The sequence below is a fragment of the Jaculus jaculus genome, chromosome 10 (genome assembly GCF_020740685.1).
Source record: "Jaculus jaculus isolate mJacJac1 chromosome 10, mJacJac1.mat.Y.cur, whole genome shotgun sequence".
NCBI classification, from domain to species: Eukaryota; Metazoa; Chordata; class Mammalia; order Rodentia; family Dipodidae; genus Jaculus; species Jaculus jaculus.
Genome location: NC_059111.1, coordinates 55,072,045 through 55,094,181, shown reverse-complemented (window position 1 = coordinate 55,094,181; position 22,137 = coordinate 55,072,045). Strand labels below are relative to the sequence as shown.

General features: G+C 37.2%; 1 protein-coding gene across 5 annotated transcripts in view; it reads right to left on the bottom strand.

The window, feature by feature from the left end:
* Positions 1-22,137, bottom strand: part of Dmtf1 (cyclin D binding myb like transcription factor 1) — a 54,983-nt gene that overhangs the window by 19,407 nt on the left and 13,439 nt on the right. For 3 of the 5 annotated variants that reach the window (XM_045161000.1, XM_045161002.1, XM_045161001.1), the window contains 7 exons: positions 17,171-17,292; positions 15,677-15,793; positions 13,738-13,860; positions 8,841-8,900; positions 5,829-5,923; positions 2,547-2,661; positions 1,192-1,268 (listed from right to left, as the gene is read on the bottom strand). In XM_045161000.1, coding sequence (XP_045016935.1) covers positions 1,192-1,268; positions 2,547-2,661; positions 5,829-5,923; positions 8,841-8,900; positions 13,738-13,860; positions 15,677-15,785 — 579 coding nt within the window. In that variant the 5' untranslated portion in view covers positions 15,786-15,793; positions 17,171-17,292. Of the gene's footprint in view, positions 1-1,191; positions 1,269-2,546; positions 2,662-5,828; positions 5,924-8,840; positions 8,901-13,737; positions 13,861-14,521; positions 14,549-15,676; positions 15,794-17,170; positions 17,293-22,137 lie in introns of all 5 variants that reach the window. The other 2 variants (XM_045161003.1, XM_004662299.2) reach the window with 2 other exon arrangements.

The following is a 22,137-nucleotide window of genomic DNA, read 5'->3' as shown; positions in this document are numbered from 1 at the left end:
AAGACCCTGTCTTGAAAAACAAACCAGAACAATTTTTTCTTTAACTATTCTGAGATTAAACCATTTCTTCCCTGAATACTTAAGAGTGCTAATCACACATATGAATCACAAATAGAAAGCTTAACACCATTCTTAATCTGTTTTCAGTTTTCCCAAAGAGAGCACTAAGTTTTGAAAAGTAAATACTACATTTTGGGAAGATTCTGGTCTCCAACGGTTCAAAAATTCAAAGTTCAAGGGACACTTAATAAAGATAAATACAGGAAGAAATAGTGTCAATATGAAAATAAACTAAAAATTTCATGTTCTTTTTTATTTTGTTTTTTTTTTTTTGAGGTAGAGTCTCACTGTAGCTCAGGCTGACCTGGAATTCACTATGTAGTCTCACAGTGGCCTCGAACTGTCCATGTTCCTCCTGCCTCTGCCTCCTGAGTGCTGGGATTAAAGGTGTGCGCCACCACGTGTGGCTAAATTTGATGTTCTTTAAAAAAAAAGGGGGGTGGGCTGGAGAGATGGCTTAGCGGTTAAGCACTCGCCTGTGAAGCCTAAGGACCCTGGTTCGAGGCTCGGTTCCCCAGGTCCCACGTTAGCCAGATGCACAAGAGGACGCACGCGTCTGGAGTTCATTTGCAGTGGCTGGAAGCCCTGGCGCGCCCATTCTCTCTCTCTCTATCTGTCTTTCTCTCTGTGTCTGTCACTCTCAAATAAATAAATAAAAAATGAACAAAAAAAGGATGGGGGGATACGGGATGGACTACTATGATGCCACAGTTGAAAGAAGATGTATACCCAGGGAGTAAGCAATATAAACTCCACAAGCTATTTGAAAAGACAAGGCTTTAGGATGTTTTGAGGCTAAACTTCAAGTGGTAACTAAAACAATAAAGCCACTTTTTGCTGAGAACTCAATTTTTTTTTTTTCTTTTTTAAGGTTTTCCGAGGTAGGTTCTCACTGTATCCCAGGCTAACCTGGAATTCATTATGTAGTCTCAGGATGACCTCCTTGAACTCATAGTGATCTTCCTACCTCTGCCTCCAGGGTGCTGGGATTGAAGGCATGTGCAACCACACTAGGGTTCAAAAATTTTCAACCATGATATTATAAAGCTCGTAATAATTACACAGAATACTACCTGGATAATTTTGCCATTGATAGTAAACAATTTAAACAAAAACTGTGTCGTAGGTTACCTTCAAATAGCGTTCAATATTGTTCATCAGAATATCAATTTCTTCTTTAGACCACATCCCTTGCTTCCATTTATGCCCTTTTAAAGAAAACAAGTAATTGTTGGGGGAGAGATATTAGCACAGTCACAGTAAGGTGCTTGCCTCGAGAGCATGAAGACCTGAGTTTGATCCCCAGCACCCATGTAAATGGTAGGTATGGCAGCATATGCCTGAAATCTCAGTGCTGAGGAGGCAGAAACAGAAGGATCCCTAACCCTAAAGCTCCCTTACCAGGTACAGTCTAGCTAGTCTAGTCTAACTGGTGAACTCCAGGAGGTGGCTGGTATACCTGAGGATAACACCTAATGGGGCTATCTTCTGGCTTCCACATGCACATGCACCCACTCACACATTATGAACACACACACAATCCCTTTGATAACATTGCCTCTGGGAATAAAATTTGGCTAATTTAATTTCTCATTCACCTGAACCCTGCAATTTCCCCCAGGTAAAGTTGTTACTTTTTACTTCTGGTTTTTAAGTAAGAATATATTATAACCTACTGAATAATGATAAAAAAAATAATGAAATTAAAAATTTTACTTCTTGCCTATTCAAAATTTCTAGAGACAAAAAATAAGAAAGTTCAATCATGTCCAAACTTTTTAAGATGTTCCTTTTATGAAAAAAAATTTATAGGCAAAAGAATATGTACAAAAGATTCTAGGTTATGGTAAATACCATATGCTAGATACCAAATCAATAAAGTATTGTTAAAAAGTATTTGCTGTACAGAAATGGAAATAATTTATTTATTTGCTTCAGAGTGGCATAATATTTGTTTATTATTTGTAGCAACTTCCCCTGCTATCCTTGTGAGCAAGATAGCATGATAAACACTTTCTACTTTAAGCATCTATGGGACTTTACATACCAAAGTTAGTAGACTTAAAAAAAAAAAAAAGACTATATTATTGCCTTTTGAATGCTATCACTATACATGTTCAAAAATTAACAAGCCAGGCATGGTGACACACGTCTTTAATCCCAGCACTCAGGAGGCAGAGGTAGGATCACCATGAGTTCTAAGCTACCCTGAGACTACATAGTAAATTCCAGGTCAGCCTGGGCCAGAGTGAAACCTTACCTTGAACTCCCCCCCCCCCAAAAAAAGATAAAGCCTACTTTTTATCAGAAGTAGAAAAAAAACAAATATTGGGGGGAAATGTAGGTGTCATAACCTCATTCAAAGTCATATGGGGTAAACCCATCACTCAGTCACACTAATGAAGGTCTGATGCACAATCCTGAGAACAAGCCTTTGCTCTAGCTCTACTCTTTTCTACTAGGACCCAAAATTCAGTGTATTTTACCTTTGTTAGTCAGAGAATCTTTATCTTCTTTAGTTGTAAACCATGCTTGGCTAACTGCTGAAACTTCCTCAGTACCCAAGGGAGATATTTCATCAAGTTGCTCATTTTGTAAAATCTTCAAAAAAAGTAAAAGAAAATTAATTATACAACTGAGAACATGTTTCAGATACCATGAGGTGCATCTTCCAAAATTTAGGTACCTTTTCTAAAATTTTATATATATACATATGGTTAACACCCGAGTGGGTTCATTTCTCTTTATAATGCTAAGCATTATAAAACTCTTAAAGTGATAGGAAATTCACTTTTTTATATATAGTAGCTTAAACTGTTTATAATGTAGGCCATAATATTACTTAAATTATTATAGGAAATTGGGTATTGCAGTATATGGCTATCATCTTGACACTTGGGTAGCTGAGGCTACCAAATCATTGAGCTTGAGGTCAGCCAGGGCTGTATAAGCAGGATCCTATCTCCAGAAGTTAATGTAGTATATGTATGTATGTATGCAAATCCTTATAGACACACGCACACACATAGTAGAAATCAGTTTCAGATAAGAAAAGGGAAATTTCAAGGTTGGGTTTTGCATTGTCCTCTGATGTAGTCTGTTGCCTAAAGAGTCATCTATAATGTAATTTTTTAACTAAAGATTAGCAGGCTGAATCAAAAGAAATTACTTTAAATTTACTGTCTGCTTTTTCTTTACTGATAACTCTGTCTTAGCCTTAATGTACATTTCTGTTCAAGAACTGTATGGTAGTAATACTTACTAACATTGCAGCTGAAACATATTTTGTGCAGCCATCATAGGTACATTTTTAATGTAAAAAAAAAAGCACAAGGAACAAAGCCAGATTTAACAATAATGATCTTGGCTTAAGGGGAGATACATGTAAGTGACAAAAGACTTGTCAATAGTACTACATATCAGATACCTGCCTATCAGGCACATTATAAGATAAGGGGAGTCATAAGCTTAGTTGTGAACAAATTACTAAGCTAAGTCACTGGCTGGAGGTAAGTTCTAAAGAAGCATGAAGTACTTCTTCATGAAGTACTGCACAAGCAGACACTTTACTAATTTGAAGACAAAGTGAAAATTGTTGTGTGGAAAGTGAGAAGCTGCCAGTGATAAAACACAATGAAAAGAGTCATGTCTAATGTAGTTGCTTATTTATTATGTTAGGTAGTAATACACTATAGGTAGGAAAATGCTTAAATTCACCTAGACTGCAACATGTATAAAATTTTTTAGGATTTTTTATTTATTTAGGTTTTTTTTTTTTTTTTGAGGCAGAGTCTTATCTCTAGCCTAGGCTGACCTGGAACTCACTCTGTAGCCCAGGCTGGCCTCAAACACATAGCAATCCTCCTACTTCAGCCTTCTCAGTGCCACAACTAAAAGTCTGCTTCACAAAGCTCTGCTAAGTTTTAATTTTATACTTATATCAGATATCTACTTTTTTTAAGCATAGAGAACTGGGACATATGATCTGATGTCTAAGGCCTCATGTATTTTGGTAATCACAATTTTGTAAAATTGACACATGTGTTATACATAAGAATGAAGGAACTATCATAACATTTCAACACATACAACATCAACATCTACTTTTAAGAATTGCTCATGTATGTAGTCCCTACACTTGAGAGGCTGAGGCAGGAGAATTGCCACTAGTTTGTGGCCAGTTTTAGATACAGTGTGAGAGTCTGTCTCAAGCAAAATGAAACAAAATACCAAAACCACTCTTAAATAATATTGTTTTAAATACATCAATTGCATGAGAGAACTAAATCACCCTTCTTGATATTGTGTCTAACTATACAGCAGATCCCACTCTGAATTGTAGGAATAAACCTGTCATGCTAAATCTCAGCATTTAGTACCCCATGGCTCAAATTTTCCTGATGAAGAGTAGTAATTCACCATAAATGGCTCTCAATGAGCAAATAATTATGTGGCAGCAATAATTTCCAATCCTATCAATAATATGATATTAATGAGTACAGCAATAGCCAGGTGTTGTTACAGGTTACTGATATCTGCATTTATAACATTTTGCCCCATGTTTTACTAATTAATGAAAAAATCTTAACCTCACACAGGTTTTATTTAGTATGCTATTCTTTAATTTTTTTTTGTAGTTTCAGGACTCCATGTCTGAATACATTTGGAGTTTAGCCATCAAAAACAACTTTGCCAATGCTCACTCTTTCAGTAATTAGGTTGTAGGTCAAACTACTTATACATACATAAACATATTTTTATGATGTAGAAAAGTGAACATAAGCCTGATTATGTAATAATAAAATTAATTTGGAATGATTTTGACATTATTTTTATTTTGAAGGAAGGCAATTTTCTATTGCATTAGGGTACTTGAAAAAAATTCCTGTCCACTGAAAAAGTATATACACCTGAAATATTTTCAGTCCTTATGTTCCATATCAACCTGTAAGTATATTGCTTAAATACAAGGTTGTTGTGATGTTTCATGAAAAATGATAGTGTCACTATGTCATGAAAATTAAGCATTGCATTAAGTGAAGCGATGAAACAAAAGGACAAATATTAGAAGCAAAAGGTACATTCTAGCTGACATATAGATTATCCAAAGTAGCCCAAGAATTATGGTTACTTTTGACAGAAATAACTTAGGTAGGGCTTACAGGCGACACCTAAAGTTTACATAAGAACAACAAAGCCTGACTAATACTCACCCTCTTCACACATGGGATGGATATGTGTGATGTATCCTACAAGCACTACTAGTGTTAACAGCTTAGATGAGATCACTGCATACAGATGATGGTGTGTGTCCATAATTTCCCATTTTAACAGATGTGAAAACCTCTACAGGGAACAATTTTTAAGAATCTATCTTTGCACATAACTGTGACGTACTGCTGATATGTGAGTATTGGAAGCTTAAATATTAAGTCCTTTTTTTTTTTGTTAAAGTAGGGTCTTGCTCTAGCCCAGGCTGACCTCGAATTCACTATGTATTCTCAGGCTGGCCTTGAACTCATAGCCGTCCTCCTATGTCTGCCTCCCGAGTGCTGGGATTAAAGGCATGCACTACCATGCCCAACTTGAGATAAGACTTATATTAATTTTGTGCCTGCTACTTTTATCATAATATAACCTTCTCATATTCTTAAACCTAAACATATCTGGGATTCATTTGCAGTGGCACTAGGCCTGGTATGCCCATTCTGACTCTGTCTATATCTCTACTTGCAAATAAGTATTTTTTTTTTTAAGATGTACTATACCTGGATCTGTGTCACAGTTCCATCAGTAAGCTCATCATCTGCCACCTCTGTGGTCGCGGTCATGGTCACCTCAAAGCTTTGATCATTTTCTGAAACTTCAAGAAAAGAATAATTTATCTTCACAGTAATAGTAGAATCTAATTAACCTAAAAATATCCATGGAAAAAATGTTAACCATCTTATTTCCTAACACACTTCTCATCAATATATCATACATGTATTCATTTGCTCAATAAACTGATTGTGCATCCAATTCACACTAAGTAGGCAAAAATGCTATGTCACAGAGCTTAAATTCTATTAGAGAAGACACAAAAGAGCAGGATACTATGGTGAATGGTGGTTATAAGGTAAGGAGAAAAAAATAAAGCAGGAAATGAGTTGCAGCAAAACATGATGGCACATGCCTTTAATCCCAGCACTTGGGAGGCTGAGGTAGAAGGACTGGCATGAGTTGGAGGCCAGTCTAGGTGACAGAGTGAGTTCCAAATCAGCCTGGGCTACAGTGATCCCTGCTTCAAAAACAACCAATCAACCTTAGAAATGAGTTGGAGTATAGAAGGGTATTTGAAATTTTAGATAGGAGTCCAAGGAAAGTGACCAAGACTTGAACAAAGTAAGGTAGCTAGCAGTTAAGCAGGCTATCTTCAGGAAGAGTATTTTAAGGAGAGCCAATCACAACAGCTCTGAGATAAGGCATGTTTTAGAGTGTCCATGGGCAAAGCCAATCCTACTGCTGTTACGACAAGTTGAAAAAGAACAGTAGGAGATTGTGTGAGGCCAACTGGACCACAAAGACTTTGGCTTTAATTCTAAGACAGGAAACATTGAAGGATTCCTAAATAGAGAAATGACACAATTTCACTTTCATTTTAACAGGAATACTGTACCTGCTATGGGGAAAATAGTCTGAATTGCAGAAGGGCTGTAGTGAGATCAGTTAAAAGGTTAATAATGCTGTAATACAGACATGAGATGTCAGTGTTTGGTCTAGGGAGAGGTGGTCAAATAGTTCAAACTGTGAACACATCTTGATGATAGACAACCAATGTAATTTGCAGATAAACTGGATTTGCAAGAAATTGAAGAGCTAAGGATGACCAAGTTTTCTTCTTTTATTTGAGCAACTAGAAGAATAGACCTGCCATGACAAAGATTGTAGAAGAAAATTCAAGGATTAAAGAATTGTCAGCAAATTTAAATAAATTACTTTGAGGTACTTACCACACATCAAGAATTTAAGAAAAGCCTGAAGGCAGCTCCACTGTGCAATACATAGGGTACTGAAGCTATAAGAAAAGTCTGGGCTAAAATAGACTTAGTACTTATCACTAGAGAGAACACTTAAAGCAATTAAGATTACCTAGGAAATAAGTGAGAAAAGAAAAAGGACTGGTCCTGGGGTACACCAGTTAGATTTCAGAGATGTGCACAAATCAGCCTGAGAGACTATGGAATGGACAGAGACATAAAAAGAAAACCAGAGAAATGTGCTCCCTAGGAGCCATGTTTCAGGGGGAAGGAAGGAGCAAATACTGCCCCACCCCCAAATGACAACCAGATTTAGAAACAAGATCTCTGGAGACTTGGGAAAATTTTTTGGTTAAGCCACAGCCTAAATGAAGTGTGTTTAAGGAAAACAAACAACAACAACAACAACAAAATGGAGGTAATAGGAAAGACTTTCTAAGCATTCTACTCTAAAGGCAAGGAGATAAACCAGATAGTGACTAAAAATGTGATGGGACTCTGTTTTCAAGAAAAGTATGTTGTACTACTAATGAGAATTATCTAGCTGGATTATGAAAAATTCAGGATTCAGAAGCCAGAGTTAAGAATTGCTGAAACATTTTTTTTAAATATTTATTTATTTGCAAGCAGAGAGAATGTGTGTGTGAGAGAGAGAAAGAGACACAGAGAGAAAACAGGCATACTAGGGCCTCCAGCCACTGCAAACAAACCACTTTGTGCATCTGGCTTTACATGAGTACTGGGGAATCCAACTTGGGTTGTTAGGTTTTATAGGCAAGTGCCTTAATGGTTTAGCCATCTCTCCAGCTCAAAAATTGCTGGAACAATTCTTAAGTGAAAAAAGAGAAAAGGTATGGAGTCTGGTAAAGCAAAGAGCAAACCATAGCTAGCTAGGGTAAACAGTAGAATACATGGACATAGGTACACATGGTGTGGATAAGGGTCTGTACTGACATTTTCTGGTTATTCTAATTTTCTCAGTAAAGTCAGAAGCCAGGTTGTCAACTGAGAGTTAAAAAAAGGTAAGGGTATATCAGAGATTTCAGGGCATATGAAACAGTGACCTCAGAGTGGGAGAAAGAACACTGGATAAGTCTAGTTTGATTGGTGGGCAGTACTAGAAGCCCACTTCAGGTTAATAATAAGACCCCTCACCTTGCTTGACCTGTTTTGTTCTAATGCCTGTCAATTAAAATATTGTAAAATATAAAGAGGTAAATACAGGTTTAGATACAGTTGTGGTTTCACCAAGAACTGTGAAAAGGACAGAAGGAGGCAACTGAAGGTAATGGCAAAATACTGATTATAATAATTAACCATGAAGCTGCAAGTGAATAAAGATAAAAGGATACAAGTGCAGATGGATGGAACAAGGCAAATATACGAGTAATGGGTTCCAATGGAGCAAAGTATTACAAGAGTTTTTAAGTGATAGAAAATAAGCAGGGAAGAGAAAGTAATACTAGGAAAACAAGTCTGAAAGGTCACAACAGACTCCAGTAACAGTGAATGGCAAAGGGAGTAAAGGGGATGATAAATAAATGGAGAGAGAGAAAAAGAATAGGAGACTGAAGTGTTGAAAGTTTTATCTAAATTAATATAATAATCACCACATAAACAATTAATTAGAAATGTGTGACTAAGAAAATGGTAAGTGAACAAGGAGAACTAAAATGAAAGCATGTAAGAGAAAACCTGAATATTCTTATTAAATTTAATATTAATCTTAACACTAGTTGATCTCCATAAAGTCCAGCTTACTTCTAGATGATGATGCCAGCTGTAGACTTTCATGCTCCCTCACCCCCATCTTTCTTTTTCCTTAAAAAAAAATTGGCATGTAATAATTATCCATATTCATATGATACAGTGACAACCTGACACATGTACCTAAGGTGCTGCAATCTAACTAGGGCAAGTTCCTCCAGTCATCCCTGAATGGGGAACACCTCAAATCCTCTGTGCCTTCCCATTCAAAAAATATACAATGATTAAGGTTTCATCAATAAGGTTCTGAATAACACTAGAATCCGCTTCTCCAATATAACTGCATTTTGTTATCTGTTACTTAACCTCTTCCTTCCCCTTCTCCTTTCCAACTTCCAGCAACCATCATTCTCTTCCTCACTTCCATAAAGCATCCTTTTAGTTTCCTGTGTCTGGTTCAATTTTACCCAAGACATGCTGCCACTTTAAGTGGCAGGATTTTTTCTTTGTATCCAAATAACATTCCATTATCCTACACATTTCATTTTCTTTATTCATTCATCTACTGATAGATACCTAAGTGGACCCATATACTGGCTACTTGTGAATAGTGCTGTAAGCATGGTAATTTAGGAAATGTAGGCATCTCGATACAATGTCATTTACCTTGGGTATATACCAAGTGGTGGGAGAGCTGGATAGCACAGTAGTGCTACTCCTCCTGGAGGAGCCTCTACATTATTTTCTATGATGACTGTATTAATCTTGAGTCATAACAGTGTGTGAGAGTTCCCTTTTCACTGTATTCTTTGTTTTGAATTATAGCTATTCTGATAGGAAAGGACATGATTCTTTTGCATCAATTGTAGTTTCTCATTTTATTTGGTTTTATTTGTTTGAGTGTATTTTTTTTCCTGGTCAATCTAGCTAGTAGTTTATTAATTTATATGTTTACGCACAAAACCAACTATTTATATGAGCTATTATATTGTCCGTTTGGTCTTTTGTTTTGTTTATATTAGATATGATACTTCTGAGTTTGGTTCCTTCTTGCTTTCTAGGTCTCTGAATGCAGCATTTGGTTACCTGAAATTTTGTTAATATAGGCATTTATAACCACCCACTCCTCTCTTAGTATTGCTTTTGCTGTATCTATTGCGCCTTGGTATTTTGTCCTCATTTTCATGTTTCAAGAAACCTTTGTACTTTCCTTCTTTTTTTTTTTTTTTTTGTTGTTGTTGACCCATTGTCATTCAAAAGCATGTTCTTCTAGTTTATTCCACTGTGGTCTGACGATTAACTTTTTGGAAGTGGTATATCTTGGTACTAGCTGGCTCCGTGTGCTAAGGGAGTATGTATTCATTGTTGGATAAGATGGTTTATAAAAGTCTGTTAGATCTATTTGCTTTATAGCATAGTTCACTAAATATTTTAGAGTTCTCTGTCTTAGACCTCTGGCAGTTCAACAATAATATACCTCAGGGAGGACAACTGTTGGGAGAAGCTGAGTCTTTTGAGCTTCTTGAGCTGGGATGTATGTATTATTCCAAGATCTAGAAAGTTTTCTGCCATTGTTTTGTTTAATTCATTTTCTATGCCCTTTCCCCTTCTTTTCTTGGCTACCCATGATTCATTTACCTAATGGTATTGCCTGAGTCTTATAGACTTTTTAGTTTTTTTTAAATAAGAATTGCTTCTAAACATGTATTGTAACTTCAAGCTCAGAAATTTTTTCAGTTTTTTAAGTTTATTTATTTATTTGCATATATGTATGGACATGCCAGGGTCTCTTGCCACTGCAAATAAATACCAGATGCATGTGCCACTTTGCACCCAGCTTTATATGGGCAGTGGTGAATCCAGCCCAGGCTAGCAGACTTTGCCAGCAAACACCTTTAAATCCTAAGTCATTTCAGCCGCTAAAACATTCTTTCTTACAGCTAAGAAATTCTTCTGCTTGATCTAGTCTGTTAAGGCCTCCTACTGTATTTTAAAATCTCACTTAAAGTTTAACTACAAGATTTGGCTGATTATTTTACAACATAGAAATTTCTTGTCATATTTTTCACTTAGTCCACAAGTCATTTTCCTAATTTCATTGCATTAATCTGTATTTAATATCTTAGTAACAGTAAATTTCCTTAAAATTACTTCCATTGTATTTAGGCAATTTGTTAATATCCTATACTTTTGAATCTTTGGGACCAACAAGTTTACTTGCTCACATCTCCTTTACCCTGTATTGGCATCTGTACATCACGTTTCCCTATCCCTACACTGGTGTCTGTACATCTGCCTGATCAGTTGCTTCTACCAATTAAAGGTATTTTCACCTAGAGATGTGCCCTATGGAGTGGGTATTTTCTCCTAGAGATGTGCCCTAAGGATTTGGTTGGGTAGACTACTTTGTGTTCTAGGCAGGTGCTGTAATAAACTGCCTCTTCAACTGTTAAAAATGTCTTTAGTCTAGGGCTTGAGAAATGGCTTAGTGGTTAAGGTACTTGCCTACAAAGTCAAAAGAACTGGGGGTACCTATGTAAGCCAGATACACAAGGGGGTGCATGCATCTGGAGTTTGTTTACAGTGACTAGAGAGGCCCTGGTGTGCACATTTTCTCTCTGTCTGTCTCCCCCTCCCCAGCCTCTCTGTGTGTGTGTGCTTGCAAATAAATAAAATAAATTTTTAAAAACAGCTTCAATCTCGGACATCCATGATGCCTTTAAGTGACTCAGTGGAACTACCCAGCTAAGATGTAGCTTATCTGGGACTAGCTTTTTAGTGTATCTAAGCACTGTGAACTGGTCAGCTTCTGTGGGTTACATGCAGTCTTAGCCACTATGGTAGGCCCTTGAATTCAGGCCAGATATGGCCGATATGGTAATGGATGCAGAACACTTTTCTGAAGGCTGTGTTCATAGCAGGTCCAACACTGAGCATGCCTGGTAGTGCAACAAGGTGCTCTCCAGTCACAGGCCTACGTGCGGGTTGGGCTGCTCTAGTAAGCACAAAGAGAAGAATGCCCATCAGTGTGTGTGAATAGCATAGATACTGTCAAAAAGCCTCCAGAGTTGACAGCCTACCTGTTTCCTGGAGTTGTGGATGGATGGGAGGGCCACCTGGTGCTTTCAGAGCCTTAGTTTGTGAGGATCCTTGGCTACTTCCCAGAACCAAAGGTGGAACTGCTAACTGCAGGTTGGGCAGTTGATTTTGGTGGCTGACAGTAGGTGAGTGGACAAACTTTCTGCTTTTTAATATAACTTTTTTTATTTAAAAAAAATTGTCCTAAGTTGATTATATTAAAATGCTTTACAAATCCAGAGAACATGTAAATACTTACAGCCCACTTTTTATAAATTCAGCCACATATTAGACTTCAGACTATGTTCCATATATAGTAGTATAAGCTAAGTAATACATGCACATTTGTGTCAATATGTTCACTAATCTTAGGTAAGGTGATGAGGGTATTTAGTTTAATACCATAAAATGGAACAAAATGTCAAGGGGGTCCGAAGGTATAATCATGAACAAAGCACTCTAATTTAGAATTAAATAATCCTAAATTGTAGGTGTCCTAATTTAATCCAAAAGAAGCATTAAAAAATTCTATTTTAGGGCTGGAGAGATGGCTTAGAGGTTAAGGTGGTTGCCTACAAAGCTAAAGGACCTTGGTTCGATTTCCCAAGACCCACGTAGGGCACAAGGTGGCACATGCATGTGGATTTTGTTTGCAGTGGCTGGAAGCCCTGGTATACCATTCTCTCTCTCTCTCTCTTGCTTGCTCTGCCTCTTTCCCTCTCTCAAATAAATAAATAAAAAGCAAATATAAAAAAATTCCAGTTTAGAAAATATTCATGATTTTATCTATCAAGACAGGCTTATCACGTTTTTAAATTAAGTCACACACAATAAATTTAGAAAAAAATTTAAATATGAGTCATTAGGGGGAAAATTATTTAATTCAAAATTTATATAGTCTATGCCATGCCTGGAAGCAATACTAATATGGACAGGTTTTCCAATAACTGTCACAATAAATTGTAATAAAATGGTTTCTTTTCTGTTCAGTTTACAAGTGGCTCTATACATACTACTTGTTAAGACAGGATTATAATGCTTAAAATCTAGTCTTAGTCTTTTCAGTATATTAAGATGTGATTTTATTTGATACTATATGCAAAGTGAGTTTTGTATACTGCAAAACTCTATGTCCTGAAGTGCTAAAAAGGCATGTGCTCCATTTCTACCACCATGGATGAAGATATCTACTCTGGATTCATAGGGAACAGGATTCCATATTCTTTACTAAGAAAATCAGCTGCCATGTTATGGTATTTTGCCAATAGTCATCTACCTAAAGTATTTCTCTCCTATGCAATCTAGCCTAATCAAAATGATCCTGGAATATAAACATATTAACAACCTTATTAGTAAGAGTAAGTTGTTAGTCACTTAACTTCCAAGTGGTCATATGCCATACCTAAGAGGCAGTGTAATGCTGGGTTAAGAGATGTACTACAGGAACCAGAAAGCCTGGATATGAACTCAGAGAATGTCATACCTCTGTGTCTCATTTTCATCATTTATAAAATAGTGATAACAATAACACCTATCTCACAGCATACTTTCTCAATGAGGTGGGTGCAGTGATAAAAGTATCTTTCTAAACAAAGCAAGGATAGACATGTATCTGTATCATATATCCATTTTAAAATAAGGTATTACCTCAGAGTAATCAGGATAATATGCCTAAAAACTATATCTCACTGAGTATACAGACTGTATCAGGTTGAGAACATTAAATTAGATAATCTATAATAAAGGCATAGCTATGCTGGGCACACAATAAGCACTCATTCGCTATTAGTTAAAAAGGGAGTTTTGACCACAAACTAACAAGCTAAACTTTGATTTCAAAGGAGGAACTCCATGTTTCTAATAACAGACTTACGTGGGAGTGCAACAACTGATATGCAAGGAGTAGAGTCATCAATACTCTGATCATCCTCAGAGGATAAACAAAGCCTCTTATGTGGAGGTTCAGTACTATCTTCTGAATCTATTTCATCAGGTTCTAAGGAAAGGGGAAAAAATAAACCAAACAAAAATCTCAAAAACTTCAAATAAATTATGAAAAAAACCCTCCATTAGCAATTACTGTAACAATTTTCTTACCCATTAAAATTATCTTTTATTATTTTTTATTTTTATTTTATTTATTTTTGCAAACTCCATCTGTGCAAAGAGATCAAAGGCCTTCACTTTTTCTATGCTTATTGCAGTATTTAGCTCATATTCTCAGGCAAGAAATCATCAACAAAAGTCTCACCTTTTAAGTCAGCTTAGCTTTCCAAATAGTTTGTATATATGAGAAGGTATGATTCATTCATGAATATTCACTGAATGCCTACCACATTCTAACTACTGGGAAGAGAATGATGACATGCACATAAACTGACTAGGAAGGAATGCCTGGTGTACTAGTAACTAAGCCAGCATTTTCAAAATAGTGCACTAAAAGGTGTAAAGGCAGAATGAAGCTGGGAGCCGAGGAAATAAATTATACAAGACTGGAAGTGAGAAAAGGTTTCTTAAGGCAGGTGTCATAATCTTCAAAGAAAAGTTAATGGGGAAAATGATTATTCCTCCTGGCTGCAGAGAAAAGTTTACAGCAACTGAGCTATGAAAAGAAATGTTAATGAAAATAAAAATAACTGTGGATTATTAGTACAAACCTGTATGTATCGTGGCAGGAGGTCAGGCTAGGAGGGAAAAAAAATGTAATGATGAAAGGTCTGTGTACCAAACCGTATATTCTGAAGAACATTTCGAGAAACTTTCAAAAAAATTTTTAAACCGGGTATGTTGCTGCACGCCTTCAATCCCAGCACTTAAGGAGGCAGAAGTAGGAGGATCTTCGTTGAGTTTGAGGCCACCCTGTGACTACATAGTGAATTCCAGGTCAGCCTGAGCTAGAGCGAAACCTTACTTCAAAAAAACAAAACAAAACAAAAAATTATGCTACCAAGTATCATGGCCAATTTCATCAGCAGTTTAAAAAAGGAATTAAGACATGGGAAACTGGTTAGTCAGATGAGAAAAAATAACGAGTTGGAACAAGAATAACCATACTTTTAAAACACTGTACCACCACCAAGTCTTCATGATGGAATGAATGTGGAAGATAAGAGAAGGAAACTACATTTATGATTAGAAACACAAAGTAAAAGGAAGTGCATAAAAGAGTTATTTGGGACATGTGAAGTTTAAGGTGCCTCTAAGGAGCATAGGAAATTCTTGAGAAGTATAAGTAATCTTAGTAGGTAGTTAAAATCAGAAGCTTGAGTAAAACAATCCAGAGACTATACAGAGGTAAAAGACATAGCCTAGATTAATAATGATGAACTTAAGTGCACAAATGAATAATACAGAGTTAAGCTCCCATAACTGAATCACAAGCCCCAAAGCCTTTTAAATCTTAATTGATCACAAATGATTACATCATTTTCAAACAGATGCACAAAATTAAGCCAATTTCCAACAACATCAATAGCAGAAGTCTATCTGTATTAGAAGAACTACTTCTACATTTTCTAATGTTAAATACACTCCTAGTAACAAAGAGTGTAATATTTGTTATTCCTTTGTCTTTGAGACTCAACAGATTCCATATAAAATAGCTAAAAGGCTGATAAAAGCTAATATTTATGGATAATATTAATGCATTTAAAAAAATAAAAAAATATATAAATTAAGACTAATGGCCAAAAAGAGAGAGCCCATTTAACTACCATGCTAGCCTCAACTGTGTAGCTGGATACTAAGGGTCAAGGGTAGCATGGAATTCAGAAATCCCAAGAGTTAAAATGATAGTCAGCAAGTTCTCCTACCATTCTGAGGGCAATGAAGAATGAGGTTCCCGTCTGTGTCCTGAGTAAACGTCACAGAATTCACCGTTTCTACTGTCACTGTGTCAGAGTCCTCTTCAACTGTGCTCATGCTCACATCTGTACAAAACCACACTCTTCATTCAGGATGCAAGAAATTATTCAGGATAGCTAATAAAATAGCCCCATTGACGAGTTTATGGGGATTTCTGCCCATAGCATTCTTTATGAGAAACCACAATGAAAGTTCAGATTTCAAACCTGCTTTTGATAGTTTATGCCCATTGTTTAGAATTAGGGTCAGCAACCTCTAAGAATTTAACTACTCTAACTAAACAACTTTCAGTAATTACTTTAGAAAAAAAATGTTTTTACTGCATCCAAAGAAAGAGGATCTGCTTCAACTTGTTTACCAGCAAAACTCTGACCAATTATCAGTTGTGTCTTTATGTTTACTGGTTGCCCTGTACTGTATCTTCATAGGTTTTTAACATTTTCTTTTTCTTTTGGTGGGTGGGGACACATTGAGATTGAGGGCTTTGTACATATGAAGCTAATGCTCTATTACTGAACTCCACCCCAAGCCCAATATTTGGATTTTTAGAACATTCATCAAAACGTTTATCTTGATCTATAAATTATTCTGCAAAATACCTTTCATAAGGATTTAGGCTGTTTTTTTTTTTAATAGGAACAATAAATACTTCTTACTTTTTTTCATAGTATTAAACAAATACATATTACTATCACTGACAAAATTGCTTTTCTAATAGGTATGGAGTTAAAGCCTACTCTTGAAATAAAGAACTCTCATTGTTTAAAGTACCTTTGCTTGGTATTTTATACATACAGCATATTATTTTAAGCTTGTTCATACATGCTACATGATTAGAATTTTAGAATATAACATATTATGGTTGGCAGGAATAAATGTATTGCCCTGTCAGTGGCCTGGCTGAGGGCTACAGATTCCTCTAGTAATATTCAATGATTCTCCTGCCTCAGTGGCTTTGATCTTGTCCATACTTTTATCACCTAATATAGACAATTATTAATATGTATTCAGTTAACTCTCAGTATTTACCTAGCTGTTACACACAGATGCTAGTCTATTCATGTACAGTATTTACCATTTAAGTGAATATATTTGCCCTTGGCAGAGAAGACAAATAAATATACTACTCTTTAAAGGATGAAGTCCAATGTATACTAAAAGTTTACTACATAAAAGGATCTCATTCCTTTTTACAATTTTAATGGTATCATTTTTTTTTTCGAGGCAGGGTTTCACTCTAGCTCAGGCTGACCTGGAATTCAGAGAGTGGCCTCAAACTCGTGGCGATCCTCCTACCTCTGCCTCCCAAGTGCTGGGATTAAAGGCATGCGTCACGACACCTGGCTTAATGGTATCATTTTAAGAAAAAGACAAACAAATCATGATCTACCTATGACTAAAATGTGCAAATGATTAAGTGAGGTCAACATAGGCAGGCTTACCTAGACAACAGCTGGATTCACTATAGCCCTTCCCATACAGTCAAATCGCCTTGCCTTAATCAACTGCATCACTCTTAAGTTATCCAGATTGCTTCTCATCCATGTTCATGTATCGTAACACTCTGAAAAAGTAATAGCATTATGCAATAAGGCTTAATAAGCACAAATATTTGCAAAAGGAAAGTGTGCTGATAACACTACCCTCAAGCCTTTGTAATGCTTCAATCAAAAGAGTAAGATAACAGCAGAACTCTTGAGTACATTTTATGTACTTCTATTTCAAAAAGTACAATAAATAAAGGATAAAAATATTGAGTTCTTTTTCTTTTTTTGTTTTTTTTTTTGGTAGGGTCTCACTCTGGTCCAGGCTGACCTAGGTAGTCACTAGGTAGTCTCAGAGTGGCCTCGAACTCACGGCTATCCTCCTACCTCTACCTCCCGAGTGCTGGGATTAAAGGTGTACACCACCACACCCAGCTGGGGTTTTTTTCCTACTCAGACCTCATAGGCAATTCCTCAACCCAAGCTATCTCTCATAAGCATTCAAACATTCTCTTAAAAAATTAGGTAGGTTTAGGGCTAGAGATGGCTTAGTGGTTAAAGCATTTGCCAAGCCTAAGGACTCAAGTTTGATTCCCCAGTACCCATGTAAGCCAGCTGTACAAGGTGGCATATGCATCTGGAGTTCATTTGCAGTAACTAGATGCCCTTGATTGCCCATTCTCTCTAGTTGCCTTTCTTTAATAAATAAAGTATTTTAACAAATATAGGTAGGTTTAGACACATGGAGGTTATCATAGACCTTGATACTATTAAGGAAAATCACCTGGTATATTTGCCAACCAAATAAAATACCATAAATATTACCCGTAACAAGTTTCTCTTCATAAACACTTCTCTTTATTTCATCTTAAAGAACTGAAACTTATAGAACCATATATTCCATTAGAAACCATCTTTAAGGTGATGGGTGAACAACCGTATCTAAAAATCTGTGGGGAAAACAATACAAACTAAACCCAGAGGGAGCAGCAGTTCTGTTCTCAGTGAGTCCTGCTGGAGGGTGTCTTTGCCCAGAGGGCAATAAAGCATTACTCTTCTGGGTCAGTATGAGGAATATAGGTAACAGACAAGCAAGGAAGCATCCATGCATGGATAAGAAACCCCCAAAGTGGGAAACTCAACTCAGGGTTGAATGGGGAGGGGTGAATATGTTGGAGCTGTCCCTACCTATAACTGAAGGTGTCCTAAAATGATTGTCTACTGAAAGTTTAGAAGTAACCAAATCTTTAGTGTTGAGGAGGGAACAGGAACAGGGCAGACTAATCGCAAAAGCAGTGATTAACTTCCTTGGCTGACCACAAAGTTTCTGGATAAACTCCAAGAGCCCCAACCTGTCCCCTAGTCATCGTGTGGTTTCTAACTCTCCAATGTCAACCACATAGTTTTTAAGTTTCTTAACTACATAGTTTCCAGAAGTGGGGGATTTCTCCCTGAAAACCTTAAGCAATAAGGACAGAAAGAAAAGGAAATGGACAAGCTTTTCAATATAATTTGAAACCTTAAAAAACTGGATTTGTTCTAAAAAGATTGCTTTATTTTCAACAGATTTTTCATCTTCAGCCCAGAAGGTTAACCAAATAATTATACTAGGATAAGATCTGAAGCTCACATGGATGTTTCATCAAAATTAAGGATTAACAGTTCCACTTTTGTAGCAATCTAATTAGGACTCTCCTCCTGGGTGGCTTTGAGAACTTGTACATAGATAAATGTGCAGTAGAAAGGTATAGTACTTGCTACAGAAATTCCCAGGTAGCTATTAGATCTCCTATTTTTCTCATTTCTAAATCTGTTTAAAACTAGCCAACAATATCTCTTCAAATGATGAGAAAGATAAATGCTCTAAAACAAACAAAAGATTAAAATCATCCACTAAGGTCCCTTCCAATCTTATCCTTATGTTTATTTGTGTAACTACAATTTTTTTGTTGTTGTTTGTTTTTCAAGGTAGGGTTTCACTCTAGCCCAGGCTGACCTGGAATTCACTGAGTCTCAGGGTGGTCTCCTACTTCTTTCTGCCTCCGATGCACTGGGATTACAGGCATACAGCATCACACCCAGCTGTGAAACTAAACTTTTATACAACTTCCTTTTCAAAGTCCATTCACAATGAAAAGTGTGAAGGAAACCAAATAGCATTTAACAAAAATTTCATTTAAAACTAAACTTACACCACATAAAAAATTACATTATTTAACAAATCCCCTATCGCTGAGCATTTGTGTTGTCCATTTATTTCTAGTTTTTTTAAACCACCCTGTAATAAACATTCCTACAAGCTATTGCTTTGAGTAACAATACAAAAATCCGAGGATATGTCAAAATTTATAATCTTAATTGAAGTCCATTTTTCAAAAATGTACATATTATGTTCGAAGCTACTGCCCACCCACCCCCTTTCATTTTTTTTTAAAGAAACTTCAAAGCAAAAAATGCAATTCATTATTTGATAGGTGCCAAATGGCTTAAGAGCCTGGTCCATAAAATATGGTTGGAAGCCTAGTGAGAAATCCTGAGGTCGGTTGGGATTGTGCCTTGTCTTGGTGTGATTGTTAAATTTGTGTCAACCTGATCTGTTTAAGAATCCACAGACATTCCTCCTAAGTGGGTCTCTGAGGTTGCTTCCAGAAAGTATTAACTAAAGGAGGAATCCTTCCCCCAGGGTGAGCCCTTCCCTCAGAGTGGATGGCCCCTCTAGGAGGGGAGGGGAGACCCTATCAAAAGCAGCTCTGGGAAGAAAGGTATTCTCCTCCCCTCCCACCTGGCTGTCAGTGCTGCTTGCTGTTTTGCTGCATTCAGGTGTGGACCAAAGACCAGGGTGGACTGAAGAGCAGCATCTCTCCAGGACACCTCCAGGCCCTCAGTGCTAGATTGGGACTCCTGAGGCATCCAGCCTCATGGACTGGGCAGCTACCAGGTTCCTTGACTCTCGGGCCTGTAATCTACTGTTGTTGGACTGTTGTAAACTAACCCAATAAATTCCCTTTTAATACAATTCATTCTATTGGTTCTGTTCCTCTAGAAAACTCTGACTAATACAAATTGTGGTATCAGAAGTGGTTCTACAGAAACAGAATTGTAAGGATGGACTTCCCTAGTGGGCTTGGTGCTCTTCGGAGTTGGTTCTTCAATTTCAGTGCCACTACAGGTTCTACTGGTAATAAAGAGGGCACTTGTACTGGTAATAAGGAGGCCATTAATAATCCATGGTGTGAACTATTTAAAGAACTCCATAAGATAGATGTATTTGGTGATCCTGAGTCATATCTTGTGACGAGCAAGGAATTTAGTGACTCTGTATCTACTAGAACTTTTGAATATTTGTAGAAAAGTAAGGTGAATGATGATGTTGGATGGTTCCTTCTAACATCTCTGGATAAAATATTGAAAGAAAAGCAGAAGCTCAGAAAGGAAATTTCCAAGCTTAAGACACACATACATGACCTGAAGGTTTCTAAAGGAGCCCTGGAGGAGAGTCTCTTCTCTAGCCAGAACAGGGCTCAAATTGCAGAAAACCGAACCTATGCTCTCATTGTAAGATTGGCTAATTTACAACTTATTCTCGATTCCAAGTCCCACAGGCTATCAGAAGTGAAGACACTGATTTGAGAAGAGTGGGACCCTATCACTTGGGATGGGGATGGGTGGGAAGACCCTGAGGAAACTGGGGATATTGAACTGGCAGATTCTGAAGGAGTTGTTTGCATGAGAATGTGGTCTCCCCTCCTTTAAGGGCAGTTGCATCCCCACCCCCACACCCTGAAGTTGTGCCCTCTCCACCCTTGCCTGGGAGAATTACTCCTTCTTTGTCTGAGGAATCAGCAATGACCCTCCCTGCAGGAGATGCTGATGCTTCTCAGTGCCCACCTATCTTCACCTCTGGGCCTATAACAAGGTAGAAGTGTAGGCATGCCCCTAAAGGTGAAATAGAAAGCATGACTCAAGAGGTGAGGGACACCCTAAAGAACTTCAGGAGCTTTCTAACTTGTACAGGCAGAAGCACGGGGATATGTGTAGGAATGGATTTTAAGGGTGTGGGATGACGGTGGAAGTAATATAAGATTAGATCAGGCTGAATTTATTGAAATGGGTCCACTGAGCAGAGATCTTAGATTTAACGCTGTGGCTCATGCAGTTGGAAGAGGTGCCAAGCTTATTTGACTGGTTGGCTGAAATATGGATCCAAAGATGGCCTACTGTGAATGAGCTAGAGCTGCCTAATATCCCTTGGCTTAATGTTGATGAAGAGATTAAAAGAGAACTTGGAATGCTGGAGTGGATTTGCCATATAAACTCATCTTTGCCCCCCACAATGGGAGTGTCCAAAACATGTGCCCTTCACTAAGACTGTCAGATTTGTGAGGAGAGCACTGGCATACTTAAAGTCCCCCACTATTGGCCTTTTATGTAAAGAAGACATCACAGTGAGAGCCACAGTTGCTGCATTAGGTGATTTAGATGCAATGGGTATAACTGGATCTTGGAGTAACAAGGGCCAAGTGGCAGCGCTGAATTGCCAAAGGCAGGATAAATGTATTTACCCTAATGGACAGCATAAGCCAAACAATGATAGTGACAATATGACTCATGTAGACCTTTTGTACTGGCTAATTAATCATGGTGTTTCCCAAAATGAAATAGGTAAAAAGCCTATTAAGTTCCTGCTTGATCTGTATAAGCAGAAATGTTCTAGAGCAAAGGAACAAAAGGCCACTTTGAATTATAGCAACAGAGGATCAAGGCCTTTTAACCAGAGTAGACTTGAGCCAGTTTACAGATCCTGAGCCGCCCTGATTGAAGGGGTGGCCAGGTCCCCTTGAGGAAGAACCCTCCCACAATCCCCAAAAGTTTCAATGTTAAGCTTAGTCTTATCCTTCCTCAGAGGGACCTGCGGCTTTTTGCTA